Raw genomic sequence first — 16656 nt, forward strand, 5'->3', positions numbered from 1 at the left:
GATCCTTCAGAAATCATTCTGATATGCTGATTTGCTGCTCAAGAAACATTTCTTATTATCAGTGTTGAAAACAATCATGCTGCTTAATGTGTTTGTGGAAACTGTGTTACATGTTTTAATAAAAAAGCAGCATTTATTTGAAATTAATTTTTTTTTTTAACCTTATGTCTTCTTGATCAGTTTAATGCCTTGCTGAATAAAAGTAGGAATTTTAAGAAAAAATAACTGACCCCAATCTTTTGTATGTGTATATACATATATGTTTTGTTCTGCATTCAATGATGTAGTTTGTTTATTCTGTTTCTTAAACAAGATACCAAAGATACAGAGGTCTCGGCTATACCTCAGAACAGCCAGTTAACGTGGAAACAGGGCAGGCAACTCCTCAGACAGTAAGTTGGCTATGCTTCTCTGAATGATACATCCTGTGTGGGTGAAAAAATAACATCGGCTCAGTTCATGGGCACCTGCGTCGTCAGATTATGGCTGTTTATTACTGTCACCTGATTGTCTGAGCTCTGTTCTGACTGTCTTTATACCTCCCTTCTCCTATCCTTCAAGATATCTTCAGGAAGTAGGTTATACGGACACAATACTGGATGTCCGGTCGCAGAGAGTGCGGTTGCGTTTACTGGGGCTGTCAGGCTCCGAGCCGAGAACGGTTCTGTGGAAACCAAGACCTAGAGCAAATTTTTCAATGGAGGAGAGTCTCCAGCCAAAAGAAAGGGACAAGACATGAAAAGGTACAGATTTATTTCTAATTTTTTGGGGTCGATTTATCTGGTAGATTCATATAAACAGTTAAAAGAAAGATTTCCATGTTAGCTGTTGTAAAGCATTGTTCATGATGCCTTTGGTCTAACAGGAATCCAGAGGTTCTGGAGACATTTAATTTTTTAGAAAATGCTGACGATAGTGATGAAGAGGAAGATGATGAGGGTGATATAATGGAGGATGTGCCTGACAGGAGTAATAAACGTAGAATAAAGAAGCATAAAATTAAGGTGCGTAACAATTTGAGTTAGTTATTGTTCTCAGTATGATTGTTTATGTAATGTATCCTATGATGATAACTTTTCCAGGTCGGAAATGAAGGTTTGGCCTCCGACTTACCGGATGACCCCGACACAGAGGAGGCACTGAAGGAGTTTGACTTTTTGGTAAATGCAGAGGATGGAGAAGGTGCCGGGGAGGCTCGGAGTTCAGGAGACGGCACAGAGTGGGGTAAATGTACATTTATATTTATGCATTTAGCCGACACTTTTATCCAAAGCGACTTACAGTGCATTAAGGGTAACATTTTTTTTTTTTTTAACCTAACATGTGTTCCCCTGGGAATCGAACCCACAACCTTTGCACTGCTAACGCAATGCTCTACCACTGAGCCACAGAATTGCACAATTGCAGAAAAATATATATATGATTTTCAATTCTGAATAAATTGCAGGTTCCGAGATATAAACTCAAAATATAAAAACATAAAAGCAGATGAAGAACTGCAAATAACAAAGGAACATCTCAAAGGAGTGTTTGATGACTGAGCTATGCCTGCAGATCTATTATCATGTAGGGTTAAAATAAGGCCTGCAATTAAAGGACTGCTTCACCCAAACAGGAATATTTTGTTATCATTTACTTGCCCTTATGTTGTTTCAGCTCTGTTTTCTTTCTCCCATGAAACACAAAGAGATGCAGGTCTTTAGAATACAGTGAAAGTGAATGGAGATTTATACTGAATCCAAACAGGATGTTAAAAAGCACCGATAGGACATAAGTGCATAATAGTCTAAATCTTACTGACCCCAAACTTTTTAACCGTAGTGTGTCTAGACGTGCATAGTAGGCCTACATCAACATGTGAATAATGACTTAAGTCAAAGCTGTCATAGAGCTCCAGAATACTAGGAATGTTAGTGGTATTTCGTTAATAAAAATCACCGTCTACTTTCAGACAGTGCTTTTTGTTGCGCACACGCTGGCCCCCTGCCAGTAGAGTTATCTTTAACTTTAGGCCCCAGTTTGCTGCATCAGCATTCCTGACAGCTTCCAGCAAGATTCTTCTCTTACTGCTGCTCCGAGCAGAGCCAGCTGGGTCATACACATCAGCTCATTGCATCCGCGACACACCTTCACTTCTGCTTGATTTATCTCTGACTCTTTTGTCTTACCTCTCTCTCTGTCTTTTCTGACCACTTCTTAAACTAAAGTATTATGTAAATGCCACCCATATGTAGGACCATGTATTTTTGGTTTAAGTATAAAGTGGCATGCCATGTGGTGTGTGAAGCTGTGTGTCACCCTTAAATCAAGACATTTATAAACCCATAATCGCCTCTGTATATTTTTCTTATCTCCTGTATCAATGAGGGTTGCATTGGTTCTAAAAAACGGTTTGTTATTAAAAAGTGTTTTTTTTTAATAGGTTATTTTGTTAAAACTATAGATAATTAATATAGAAAAATAATACTGTATATACTATCATATAATAAGTATAATGCCTATTACAAAATGCATAATACAAAATTTGTATTAAAAAAAAAAAAAATATTTAATGAAACTACAATTCTTATTTAGTAGAAACATTTATTGAAAGTATAAATATTTCTTATATATAAGCGGGGTGGAAAGGAATGGAAGAGCTTCATGTAGATAATGCTTTTAAAAAAAACAAAAAAAGCACTAATGCCAGATTTAAATAGCTTAAGCTATATTAAAAGAAATGAAAGAAAACATTATGAGGTCTGATTCACTGGCTTGGGAAGCTGCAAATAATAATGTTAATGATTTCTGGAAAAGAAATTTAAACTAATATCAATTGCAAAATGTCTCTTCCGTCTAATATAGATGGTGTGAGTGTGGTCCTGATGAAATTTCACAGTTACATGGTGAGCTGTTATTGTGAACTACTAAGCTGTGTAAAAAAAAGTAATCCTGTTTGTGGTGGATAATGTGGAGTATAATGATGATGTTGTTATTGCTAGCTACAAAATCCATGAAGCAATATTGAAGCTATAAGATATTAAGGCATGGTCCGGACCATTACAGCTGAACATGTGAGACTTGCCAGCAAGAAACTGTGTCCCTGGTGGCTATGTGCTGCCACAGGTTTTTTGAACATGGGGAGTTACCTGATTCTATGCTGTCAGTTGAGCTAGTACCGCTATTAGCATGTCCTCTGGTGGCTATGTGCTTACACAGAAGGGTTTTTTTTTTGTTGTTCATGGGGAGTTACCTGATTCTATGCTGTCTGTTGAGCTGTGTTAAAAAAGCACCGATAGGACATAAGTGCATAATAGTCTAAATCTTACTGACCCCAAACTTTTTAACCGTAGTGTGTCTAGACGTGCATAGTAGGCCTACATCAACATGTGAATAATGACTTAAGTCAAAGCTGTCATAGAGCTCCAGAATACTAGGAATGTTAGTGGTATTTCGTTAATAAAAATCACCGTCTACTTTCAGACAGTGCTTTGTGGCACACGCTGGCCCTGCGGTAGAATCTTAATTAGGCCAGTTGCTGCATCAGCATTCCTGACAGCTTCCAGCACAGAGATTCTCTTACTGCTCCGAGCAGAGCCAGCTGGGTCATACACATCAGCTCATTGCATCCGCGACACACCTTCACTTCTGCTTGATTTATCTCTGACTCTTTTTGTCTTACTCTCTTCTGTCTTTTCTGACCCACTTCTAAACTAAAGATTATGTAAATGCCACCATATGTAGGACATGTATTTTTGGTAAAGTGGCATGTGTGTGTGTGAAGTGTGTGTCACTCTTAAATCAAGACATTTATAACCATAAGCGCTCTGTATATTTTCTTATCTCTGTATCTATGAGGGTTGCACAGAGTATGGTTCTAAAAAACGGTTAAAAAGTGTTTTTAAAGATAAAACTATATAAATTAATATAGAAAAATAATACATTATACTATCATATAATAAAGTAATGCCTATTACAAAATGCATAATACAAAATTTGTATTAAAAAAAATACTTAATGAAACTACAAATTTAACATTTATTGGAAAGTATAAATATTTCTTAACTAATATAATGTTGCTGTAACATATTTATAATCTATATATATATATATATATATTATATATATATATATATATATATATATATTATATATATATTTATTATTTTTTATATATATATATATATATATTATATATATACACGGCCGCTCGCTCTAACGTTGACCAAGATAACTTTTTCCTTTTTTTTTAATTGCTTGTTCAAATAGATTATTCTACCTCAGTTATAAGAAATGAAATTGATTACCTCTGTTTTTAGAACCAAAAGTTGAGGTTATTTTTTACTTTATAAACTCACCCGGGCATGTTGCATACCCTGCTTTTTGGGACACCCCCTTCCCCCCAGAGGTACCAGAGGCTGGTGTCATATTAAAGCTGAAATTTTGTTATTGCTCCAACCCGTGTTATTGTTGTACATTTAAGAACTGTATTTCACCCTCACAATACTGTTCAACTGCTGATGTCTTTGTGTTAAATGTCTTTTACTTAAGCTCTGTTTTCCACTGGGCCCTTCTCTTCTCTTTCCTATTCTTAGTTGAGCCTTTGCCATTCACACCTGGTGGGGTCAAGCCCTTTATCATGGGCTCTGATGACATGTTGGAAAGTGTGCTGGGCCTGGGAGACCTCGCAGATCTGAAAGTGTCCAATGACGAGGCTGAATACAGCTATGATGTAAGTACCCCAGCTTTACAAAGACTGCTCCTCTGCTTTGATAATATTCTATTCTTCAAGGTCTGTTCCTTGCTCAGTTTTAAATGCAGTCTGTATTGTGTTAACCATCAGTTAACAGTTATAAAAACAGCTGGTCCTGTTTACTCAAATGTCATGTACTATATTAGTTTAATTCTGTATAAAGGGTTACAGAGGACCTCAGTTGTCCAAGCTGGTGTGGTTTGCTGTGTGCTCAAATAGGACAACTATCCTAATGCCTCACAGTCAGTCCACCTGCAATTCCCCCAGGTTTCGTTTCACAGTTGTTAAAATGCCTCTACAACGGCCCCCTCCCCCACCCTCTATTTTTAGCTGCCAGCCAATAAGGACACGTTCAGGAAGACATGGAATCCCAAATATACCCTGCGAAGCCACTTTGATGGAGTGCGGGCCCTGGCCTTCCATCCTGTGGAACCGGTGTTGGTCACAGTCTCGGAAGACCACACCCTCAAACTGTGGAACCTCCAGAAGACAGTTCCTGCCAAAAAGTAAGTGCTCGCTTGGGCTTTCCAGGGAAAGGGATGTCTTGGGATTGGTTTTGGTCTTCAGAATCAAATATCATGCAACATTAATGTTCCAAACAAACCTCTAAACAAACTTTCATATTGCTTTGCAGAAGTGCCTCTTTTGATGTGGAGCCCATATACACGTTTAGAGGGCATATGTGAGTATTAATTTCATGAAATTGATCTTTTATGCAATTTTTTGCTTTTTGATTTGTTTCAAAACATTCCAGTTTATCCTAAATGTGTTGAGCAGAGTGTTGTGAAGGTATGGATGATACTGTACATGTAAACATTGCCACAGCTGTATTGCGTTCAGAAAGGTAGTTATCTCCTGGCCTCTGGAAGGCCAGTGCATGAGATGGTTACATGTGCAGAGAATGTTCCCACTGTTCCAGAATCCACAACACGCCAGCCAAAATGTGCATGATGTTAGCTGTTTGAAGATGCATTCACTAAGTATTTTTTGTTTGCACAGCAGAGTTTAGTTCCAACACACATACCCATACCATGTAGTTTTCAAATAAGCCTGAAGGACTTGATTAGCTGGTTCAGGTGTGTCAGGGTTTGTCTTACTATAGGGAGATGTCTATAGGTCTGTGTTACTTACTATTGGAGAAAGCGTAACTGTCAACTTGGATCACGTGTGCCTTAATAACCAATCACATTATAGTCTTGACGTCACTGAATTTCAGTCAGAGTTGTGCAACACTGTCGCCGTTTATGCATACCATAGGAATGAATGAGAAATGCCATAAGCTGAATCTCACCTGTCGCAAAAAGTCAGTAACTTCTCTTATAAAACAGCATTTTTTTTGGTGAAAACTCTAAAAATAGTTCAATCCAAAAGTATTGCTTAGTGTAAGACATGTTGAAGATTAGCTGACAGGCTGTCGATTCATTAAATGATAAGCTGTTTCCTCTAAAAAGCTGTTTATTAGGCTTAGTGAAGCCTCTCCTCCATTAACATCCATTCAAAAAAAAATTTTAAATTGGCCTTTTATCTCCTTTCCCACATACTGCCAAAGCAGAAGAGATAGCATTATCCGCTATCATTTTTGACTAAAGGTTGCAGGCTTGCCTTCTAGTGGCTTTGGCTAAACTCTGCAAGGCTGTGGAACTCCAGGAACTGAGTTTGACAACTGTGCTCTATACTGACACCTACTGGTCCAGATGCTTTAAGTGTATTCATTTCTGAGATTTCTTGCCAGAGCTTTATTTTGCTATGCTGTTAGTGGAAAGCAGTTGGCTTCTGCATTACACTATAAACAGTCTAGCTGTTGACTGAGTGCTTGAAGTCCCAGCATATGTCTTGATTATTATGGTTAGTAATGGAGCTGGTCAATTATATGACAGGGCTGGTCATGTGATGTCAACCTGATGCTGTCCATAAGAGGGCGACCTGCTCATTGTAGAACACTGGTTGTCAATCATTTTGACTCCACCATTGTCCACAATGATAGTCAAATTAGACTTGAGACTTGAAACATTTTGCTTTACAAATAGTACTTGAGGACTTACTTGCTTAAAATGAGAACTATATGCTATCTTTCTTAAAAATAGTTTAATGTTATAAATGCGTTTTAATAAAACACCAATTGATTTGATATTTTCTTACCCTAATGCATTTACATTCATGAAACATTGTGTCGCCAAGCACTTTTTAGGTCCAACAATAATGTAATCTAGCAAATCCACCAATTCAGACTTTCAGACACTAACATTGTTTGTTCTGTTGCTGCAGTGGGCCTGTGCTCTCATTGGCTGTGACCTCGAGTGGCGAGCAGTGTTTTAGTGGTGGAATTGATTCAACAATACAGTGGTGGAACATCCCCAGCTCTAATGTAGACCCTTACGACACATATGGTGAGAAGATAAAATCTATGTGACTGTTACATTTTGTCATTTGGATAAAACTTAAAAACAAGCAAGAACTTAAAAGTAGGAAACCTGTCTGATCACTAGTATCTTCACTGTGTGTGTCCTCTCTTTCACTCAGATCCCAGTGTGTTGGCTGGTACGTTGTTGGGTCACAGTGACGCAGTGTGGGGATTGGCTTACAGTGGAATCAAAAACCGGCTGCTCTCATGTTCAGCTGATGGGACGATCAAGCTGTGGAACCCTCAGGAGAAGTCACCATGTCTCAGCACATTTAATTCCGACAGAAGTGAGTGTGAAGTCTCTTGTATGTAGTGTTCTGGAATCAATTGACATGTTGGCAAAACTAATTTCTGTTTTTCAGATCATGGTGTTCCCACATCAATTGATTTCAATGGGTGTGATCCAGCTCATATGGTGGCATCCTACAACACGGGAGATGTCGTTGTTTATGATCTAGAGACATCTCAGCCCGTCTTGGTATTCTCCGCACAGGGAGAGAGCAGTACGTCCTTCACATTTGTTCTAAAAATCAAAGTACACTTGTGGAAATGTGATATAATGTTTCAGTATAGTTCAGAAATTAAATTACGGGGGTGTGAGAATTGAATTTGTGATGTTTACTTTCTTCTGCTTTGTTGCAGCTATTCCTTTTGGCAATCACATTAATAAAGTAGTCACCCACCCCACCCTGCCAATCACAGTCACCGCTCATGAGGATAGACACATCAAATTCTTTGATAATAAATCAGGTGGGTTTTTTATTGTATTTTAAAATGTAAAGAAACTTCAGTCTTCAGTGTCACATCATCCGAATATGCTAATGTGATGCTCAAGTATTATCATCACAGTTTAAAAAACAAATTGCTGCTTAATATTTTTGTATAAACTGTGATGTGTTTTCCAGGATTTTTTGATGAATAGAAAGTTCAAGAGAACAACATTCATTTTAGAAAGAAATATTGTGGAACATTATAAATTTTGATCAATTTAATGCATCCTTGCTGAATAGAAGTCTTAAAAAGACTACTGTGTGTCTGAATATTTGTTGTCAATATTATGAATTATATTCATATGAATTATATTCAGTCATATAACATATATTCATAACTTATGTAACTATGTGCTTTTTTTTAGATTCTCATTTTGTATTAGTTATTTAGTTTATTTATTTATTTACTATTTGTTCATGAAACATTTTTTGTTCAGTAATATTTTGCCAGAAGTCACTAATATCCAGAGGAAAAAGGCAGATTTGTTGAAGTGTCATGTCTGGGATTATTCACCCCTTTTTTTCTTTTTTTTGTAGGTAAACCCATCCATGCAATGGTGGCTCACTTGGATGCTGTTACTAGTCTGGCTATAGATCCAAATGGCATCTACTTGATGTCAGGAAGTAAGAGTTTTTGTTTTGCTTTGTTTTTTCCCTTTGGCTTTTTACCCTTCATTTATCGCATGTATATATCCGCTGAAGAACAAAATTCACAGAGATCTGGAAATAATGACAGAATTTAAATTTTGTGCAAAACTATCCATTTAAAAATGAACTCAATGTGTCTTCTTTATCTTACACAGGTCATGATAGTTCCATCCGCTTGTGGAACATGGACAGTAAGACGTGCGTACAGGAGGTTACAGCGCACAGGAAAAAGTCAGACGAGGCCATATATGACGTTGCCTTCCACCCATCTAAGGCATACATAGGAAGTGCCGGAGCTGATGCCCTGGCCAAAGTGTTTGTATAAAAGAACATCCGAATGAATGCATACGTGAAGACGAAAGAAAGAAAGGACTGCTTCACTGCCTTGTGTAACAAGCGTAGCATTTCTCACACTACATTGAAGTGGCTTCCACCTTCGCTGTCAAACTCACACCACACACACAACATTACCAGGTGCCAAGAGGGGGACGTGCCGTGTTTTTGCGAAGCCAGTGTGGAGTGCTCATTCAGTTTTAATCTTTCTTCTTTTTTTTCGCCTCAAAAAAAAAAAGAAAAAATACCTGTAATTTACTGTAAGTCAAAGCTGGAGTGAAACCAGTGCTTGTAGCCTTTTGACTGGTTTTGAACTGAGCTGATAATGTGTCCTGTAGGTATGTTTCAGTGACCATGGAGTGGTTATCATGTTCATCCATAAGTAGGTTGTCACCGACCATCATCCGAGCACCAGAGGAACTGAGTCCCGCCCTGCCGAGCCATAAACCAAACCCTAATCTCAGTCACCCTCCTCACCCTAATGTAGCGTGCAAATGAATACAGTTAAACTCAGTCAACCTTCATACCTTTAGCGTTTGTTTCTTTTTGTGTGTGTAAAAAAAAAAGTATAGTTTTTATAATCAATTTTATATAAATAAAGACTGTCATAAAACCGCTGAAATCAGATTTTTTTAAAGGGACTATAATCCCACTCAAGCCCTCCATTTTATGCGGTTCTCTTTCATGAAGGTCTTGTGTCTCTGGAAACCCTGGATGAGTGCATACTACATTGCTCTATCATTGTTTTATCACATAACTGAGAGACTATACGCTAGTAGAAGCACAGCGCGTGGTGCCCTGAGAGCTTTTAGGAATTTACAAATAAACTGCAGCATCCTGTCACTATGTGATGTTTCTGTACACCTTATTGTAAAATGAGTTTAAGTATCACAGGTTAGATATCCGACTGCTATTTATTTTTAGTTTGTGGATAGTCTTATCCTTTGTTCGGAGCATAGCTTGATGGTAACTCAAAGATTGGGTTGATTCTAACCAACCCAACATGTTTTCTGATAGGAAATTAACGTATATGGGTTAATATAAGAGCTCTGTTAAACACACAGTTTCTTGGAAGGCTGAAAACGGGGTTTAAATTCAACTCTTGATGCTGGAGATCAGAGGAGAAACGATAAGTTAAAGGGATACTTCACCCCAAAATGAAAGATCTGTCATTTACTCACCCTGAGATCATCACAGACCTGTATAACTGGAACATAACCGCTATTCTGAGAAATGAAATGGAACTCAATGCTCACCAAAACTTTGTTTTCCAACATTCTTCCAAATAAAACCCATACAGGTTTAAAATTACACTTGGTTGAGTAAATGATAGAATTTTCGTTTTGGGGATTGGAGTTGTCAATCAAATGTATTCTAAATATTTGGTTCTACCCCAATCTGTTCAATGATTTTTAAAGGAAACAATGCAGTTTATGGTGTAACAAAAGACCTTTTGTTTGTGTAATGCATGATTAATACTACAATAAAGTATTTTTTCTAGTCTTCCAAAAGTTCCGATCAGTTTGAAGAGTTTTGATGAGTTTTGTAAGGTTTTTGATTTACTATGAATCAACAGATTTTAAAGATTGTACCACATAGCAAAACAACTGTTGAAAAGTAATGTATATAAAATGTCTATAATAAATATTAAATGGTGTATCTGTATATGCAACATGCCCCGTGTCTCGACAATTTATGCAGCGTTGTATTTTGACGAATAGTTGATGACGAGTGATGGATTCACGATTTTAATAAAGTTTGTAGTGAACAAAAGGCTTATCCTGTTCAGATGAGGATGTTCAGCTGGTCGAATTGTACAAACACTTTTTCCTTTATTGAGAAGAAAGTAATAAATTATAAACAAATGTACAAACAGTTTGATGCCCCCCTCCCAATCGTCATTTTTCATTACTTGAGGCAGTAAAGCATGCATATGGAAAGGTACAAAGAAAATAGGTTCGATAAATACATGAAAGAATCATTTAAGAAAAGGGGGGGAAATGCTATATAATCTAAACGTTAACTTTTCAACCGAAATCTTCCTCGCACCCAGACATACGTGATTCATTGTGAAAATGTGACGTTGCGAATGTACTACAGTGCATTTATATTATTTGCTACCCCTGGGAAGAACTATATTTTATTCTATAACCCAGATTTATATATGCAATTGTGTGAATGAAAGCTGTGCATTTGTGTACTGCCATCAGAATGCATAAGAGGGCGCTGTTTCACTGACGATCCTCTTCATGACTGCCTTGCTTACCATCTTGTGCACTCTATTGCAGTTATGCAAGGTAATCTCAAGTCAAAATTAATATAAAAGAGCCTTTAGTTACAGTGACTCCTCCACAGGAAAAAAAGACCTGCCAGAAGCAGCGAAAGAATGTTTTTTTTTTTTTCACCAGGCACATAAAGAGAAAGACTATAAATCACAAATAATTACATTCTCCACATTATAGAGAGGTTGACATACAATACTGTGATACATTCTCAGTTAAGCTGTAAAAATCCTTTGGATCAAACATACCAATACCTTTATAACAAAACCGTTCAAATCCCTTTTTCTACAAAAGACAAAAGGGATTTTTCTTATTCACGCTTGCCCTTTTTTCTCCTTCCTTTTCTCCACTTTCTGTTCTTGCACTCAAGCAGTTGCACTGTCTAGTTGAACTCTGTGAAGTCCCTGCAGATGCCCCGTACGATGGGCTGCTGGAACTGCCCCAGGCCGGTGAACTCACGAGTGAAAAACACATGGCTTTCCTTGGGCTCGGACGCCATTGCCTTTAGATCTTCCATCGGAGCCCAAGCTACGCCCACTGTATACACAGTGATTCCTGTGAAAATACAACAACATGGTCAAGATGACATCACACTCGTTTATTTTGTGAATGGAGTATTGATATTTTGTGCATTAGAGATAAAATACTTTTTAGAGCTCTTAAATGTTCTAGATCAATTGTTTTGACTCTTTACAGACCCACCTACACCCTTACCACCTCAGGGACCTTCACTATAAAAATCAGGCTAGATTTTGTTGGTAATACTTAATTATAACTTTAAATAAGAACTGAACCCCTGGGCCTTCAGGGACCTGCAAACCCTTGGTTGAAAACCTAGGTTCTAGATGGAACGTCAGTGTAAAAAACATACCCTCCCTCTGGGCAGCCATAGCCGGCCCTCTCACATCATCATACGACTGTCCATCAGTGATGATGATGAGGAAATTCTTGTTGGAGCCTGTGTGGGGTTTAAAGAGACTCTGCACTGCATAGTTGATGGCGTCTCCAGTGGCCGTTCCTCCGCTCATGTATGGGATGCTCTGCAGGGCCCTCAGAGCATTATCTTTTGTGGTGTGCTCATTGAAGTTGAACTCCATCCTTTGGTCGTAGGTGAACTGAATGGCACCGATGCGAGATCCAATGTCAGAGATGTCGAAGTTGTGTGCGATAGAGTGAAGAAGATCCAGCACAAGCCGAAAGTTCCCATCACCTACGCTGCTGGAGCCATCAATCAGGAAGCCCAGGTTCACTGAGTTATAGCATGTCTTGCTGCAGACCATCTGATCAATGGAGCAAAGTTTATGAGCTAGTGACTTCACAAACTTGTTGGTGCCGAACCAGTTGGGCATGCTGAATGTGAAGAACTCATTGTCCTTGCACACTGCCTGTGAGATATATGTCGGTATGAATGGATTTCAGCAAACTCATATGTTACCACTGAAGATTTGTGTTTTTCCCACCATGAATTCATATGTGGAACATCTTACCTTTCTCATGAAGTCTTGCTCACTCACCAGGCTCATCTCCTCAGGGGCAGGTTTGGCGACAGACACAAAGAAGATGTTAATACCAGACTCTCTGGCTAAAATTGCTGCCTCCTCCACATTATCAGAAGGCCACCCATCGACAAACACCACAATGATCCGTGGGTAACCTCTCCGAACACCAAAATCCGGATTGAAGAAGGTCCTCACAGTGTGCAGTATGGCCTTACCTGTGCAAAAAGGAATAACTCAAGACTGCCAAGTTCTTATTATTTAAGCCAAAGCATTTGTGTCACAAATCTGTGTAAAAAAAAATCAATTTACAGTGATGTATTTACAATGGAAGTCATTGGGCTAAGGCATTTTGAAGAGTTTCAAAGCACAGATGTGAAAATTTTTGGATGCTACATTGTTATACGACTATGTAGCAAAAAGTGACTCTCTTTTTGAGTCATTGATTCAAAACTTGATTCCTTCAGGGGCAAAACAAATGACTGCCTTTGAGTAACAGAATCATTCACTCGACCTATTTGTTTAAAACAACAACAAAAACAGCTCTTTCATTTAGGAATGTAACAAGTTTATAACCGAGTTACTGAATCATCCATTCAACCAATTAGTTCAAAACACTGATGTGTGTTTTTCAGAGATGCGCAAATGCTTCGTTTGGAACTATTTTCATTACTAGAAATAGGCAAAGTCACTGGTAACACGCAAAACAGGTTTTTCCTTTCATGTTGACTTTAAATGTTTGAAGAGATAGTTCACCCCAAAATATAAATTCTGTCATCATTTACTCACGCTCAAGTTGTTCCATACCTGTCTGAATTTCCTTCTTCTGTTAAACATAACATAATATTTTGAAGACTGTGGGTAAGCAAATAGTAGCTGGTCCCCACTGACTTCCATAGCATGGAAAAAATACTATGGACATCAATGGGAAAAACATTTTGTGTTCATCAGAAGAAAGGAATACAACTTGAATGTAAGTAAATGATGACAGAATTTGGATGAACTCTCTTTTAAGTCTAGTAGTTGTACTTTAAAACTGTGTATTTTAATATATTCCGGGGACCTATTGATTTCCATTGTAAGTGCATTACAGTAAATGGCAATTTATTTAATTATTTATTTTCCAAAAAAAATAAATAAAAAATAGCATGATTTAATTGAGATGCTCTAGATTCATTTCATCCGATCACTCATTTTAAATGTGAATTGAAGTTGAGGTTATAAACCTGAATTGGTATTGCCCCCAATGTATGGGATCTCTTTGATGGCAAATGTCAGATCTTTGGCTGTTGTATAGTTTGACAAGTAGAATTCAGTTCGAGGTGCCTCACTGGAAAGACAAAGATGGAGTTATACTCGCTGAAAAAGAAAAAAATCCTAAACAACTTGGATTTACACAGATCACCTGGTTTGCACCACTCCTACATGAGGACCTGGTGTTCCAACCTTCAGCATGGCTACAAGCTTACTGACAAAGCTCTTCTGCAGGTTGAAGCGGCGCTGTCCAATATTGTAGCTGCTATCCAGCAGCAAAGCCATATCGACTGGGCAGTCTGCAACAACATTTACACAGCTCTTTCATGTCACAATCATATTTGGTTTGACTAACAATTTAGATTAGAAAATCCGGTCATACAGACCCTTGATTGCTGTTGTTGTTGGAGGAGGAGGCTTCTTCACTGTCTTTTTGACTGGTTTCTTGGCTGCAAGGGAGAAGAATGGACACTCAGTGTAGGCTACATATGTCAATTATTTTCAGTTTTCTGAATGCTTGTTACCTGCTCCAGTCGCAACAGAGGCAGAACTGCTGGTTTGGCTGGACACTTCCAAAGGCAAGCTAATTATTCCTGAGAAAAAAAAAGACAAAAATGTAACCTGACAAATCTGTATTGATAAACAACTTTAATTCACTTTTATATTCTATTTCCTTTTATACGCTATATCATTCATATAGACCAACTGACCTATGTTCAGTGTATTCAAGAACAATGTATTACGATATGCTGATTACACTTATTCTAATATTATTGTTATAATTCAATATTTATATATTTGTATCAAAATTATATTGTAAATGATAAAATTATATTTTTATTTTGGACAGTGTGCAGAGCAAGTGAAACATCTGTAAACAAATCTACAAATTCTAAATCAAAACCCTAGCATTTGTAATAACGCAAAACATAATTGTCTCCACTCACTGGCCACAGTGAAAGACGAGCTCCATTGGGACAGGGACTGAGACTGGATGCCATGAGCATAAGAGCTGAGGTAGTTTGTCCTCCCTTGCAGTCCGTGAACCTCCACAGGTCCACCAGATAGACTTATGATTCCTCTGGAAGACAGACAAAAACTTTCCTGGCTTTTGGAATTTCTAACAAACTTAATTATTATTTCTGTGATTGTACCTGTGTATCGCTGCTCCACATATGCTGGAAACAGAGGCATATACTCCGGAACCAAACACTGACAGACTCCAGAGAGTGCAGTTTGCTGGGCAGAGCACTATCTTACGTGTGTCTGGTATGTCCACCGCACGAGTTCCACAGCTAATTGGTGTTGGAACTAAGAAATATACAACAGATATTACCCATAAAATGATGATGTATCTGTCAGATAAAACAAATATGTTACAATTTTTTTTTTAAATGATTGCCTTAGCTACTTATAAAATAATGAATACGAAATAAACTGTTTAAAACAATTAGAAATTAAGTGTTTGTCATTAGTTACATAAAAATGTAAATAAAGTGGCCCTAACCTTTTAAATATATATTTTCAAAAGAAGAAAAAAAAATAGTTAGCTAAATATTTTCTCTAATGTAACTCAATATGAAAAGAGTTACAAAAGAGTTACAAAAGAGAGAGAAAGAATGAAAAATGGAATTCACTGACCATTTAAATCAGATCCAAAAGTGCAACAGGTCAAAGACAGAATACCTGTAAAAACAAAAAATCAATAAATAAAGGCAGTGACATCTTTGCATCACGGCAATAATTCAGAATAAGTTAACGATCACTTTGAAGAAACTAACTGCTTACCTAATACATGAAGAACAGCAAACCACATCGACATGGTTAATGAAGAGATCTGTAGAGACAGAAGAGCATCATACCAGGTAACAATGAATAAACCCCATTTTTCAATCATTTTTATAAAGTTTTTTTTTTCTAAAAAAAAAAATCAAAATCTTCTAAGGCTTTAAAATTCATCTTCATTTTTTTCTTTTATCTGGGTGTTGTAATATTTATTTTGCACACAGAAGTGAAATCAGATATGATACAGGAAAAATGTAATCTCCCCAGACACATCCATCACAAACAGCTCCTTTGGAACTGCATACTTCAGTTAATCCGCTCATGAATGAGGGAGAAGGAGAGAGAGAGAAAGAATAAAAGATGCATATCTGGATATATAAAATTAGCCTTATTAAAATGCACCAAACAGCCAAAAATCATCAACCCATGAAGATTAAATCCAACTTACAGATATTGTGTAGGATGATGTTTCCTCAGCCTTAAAAGCTTTATAGAAAAAAAAAAACTCAAGTAATTCCGTTATGGATGATATTCCAGAGGCGTCTGAATATTGAGGAAAGAGCTAGTCCTTTAAATAATGTCCCCGAAAACCCCAATGATTCTCTGCTGACATCACAAGAGGCGGGCCTTACATCCAAACCACCTGAAAAGGACATTGTTTTAAATTCTCTTGCTTTTCAGCCGTATAGAAATAGGCCTAATATGTACTACAGTTTGTACCCATATAACATCTATATGCTTTAACACTTGTAGTCTAGTTTAGTGGTGAGTAAAGAGGAGAATAAACAACAAATGAACGCCACCATGCACACATCATGACTAGGCCCCGACTGGGGTTGAAAATAACCTTATAATCTAAACACACAATCTCATCCAAAATAGTCTGAATGGACCTCAGAGCCATTTGAGAAGACCTGACTAAACAGAATGGAGATTTAACAGGTAGTCATTTAGT

The 16656-nt window shown here is 37.5% G+C and overlaps 1 protein-coding gene and 1 pseudogene across 1 annotated transcript; one reads left to right on the top strand and one right to left on the bottom strand.

Annotated features, from left to right (window-relative positions):
* LOC122148172 overlaps positions 1-10556 on the top strand; it is a 24849-nt pseudogene extending 14293 nt beyond the window's left edge.
* A 135-nt stretch (positions 10557-10691) lies between these two features.
* On the bottom strand, positions 10692-16259 carry LOC109066320 (cochlin-like). The gene is made up of 12 exons (XM_042774163.1): positions 16150-16259; positions 15705-15753; positions 15558-15602; positions 15071-15227; positions 14864-14997; positions 14441-14509; positions 14303-14365; positions 14068-14215; positions 13889-13992; positions 12654-12880; positions 12038-12551; positions 10692-11721 (listed from the first exon to the last, which is right to left on the bottom strand). Exons 2-12 carry the CDS (start codon positions 15736-15738, stop codon positions 11549-11551), a joined length of 1668 nt encoding a protein of 555 aa, XP_042630097.1. The 5' UTR covers positions 15739-15753; positions 16150-16259; the 3' UTR covers positions 10692-11548.
* Positions 16260-16656: the final 397 nt, after the last annotated feature.

Source organism: Cyprinus carpio, chromosome A17 (assembly GCF_018340385.1).
Source record: "Cyprinus carpio isolate SPL01 chromosome A17, ASM1834038v1, whole genome shotgun sequence".
Classification (NCBI taxonomy): domain Eukaryota; kingdom Metazoa; phylum Chordata; class Actinopteri; order Cypriniformes; family Cyprinidae; genus Cyprinus; species Cyprinus carpio.

What these genes read in the sequence shown, in the direction of transcription:
- LOC109066320 (XM_042774163.1), bottom strand. Translation starts at nt 15,738, where the DNA reads ATGTCGATGTGGTTTGCTGTTCTTCATGTATTAG. An exon ending in TTTTGGATCTGATTTAAATG is followed by an intron (nt 15,228 to 15,557) that starts GTCAGTGAATTC and finishes TATATTTCTTAG; the next exon opens with TTCCAACACCAATTAGCTGT. An exon ending in CTCGTCTTTCACTGTGGCCA is followed by an intron (nt 14,510 to 14,863) that starts GTGAGTGGAGAC and finishes TTTTTTTCTCAG; the next exon opens with GAATAATTAGCTTGCCTTTG.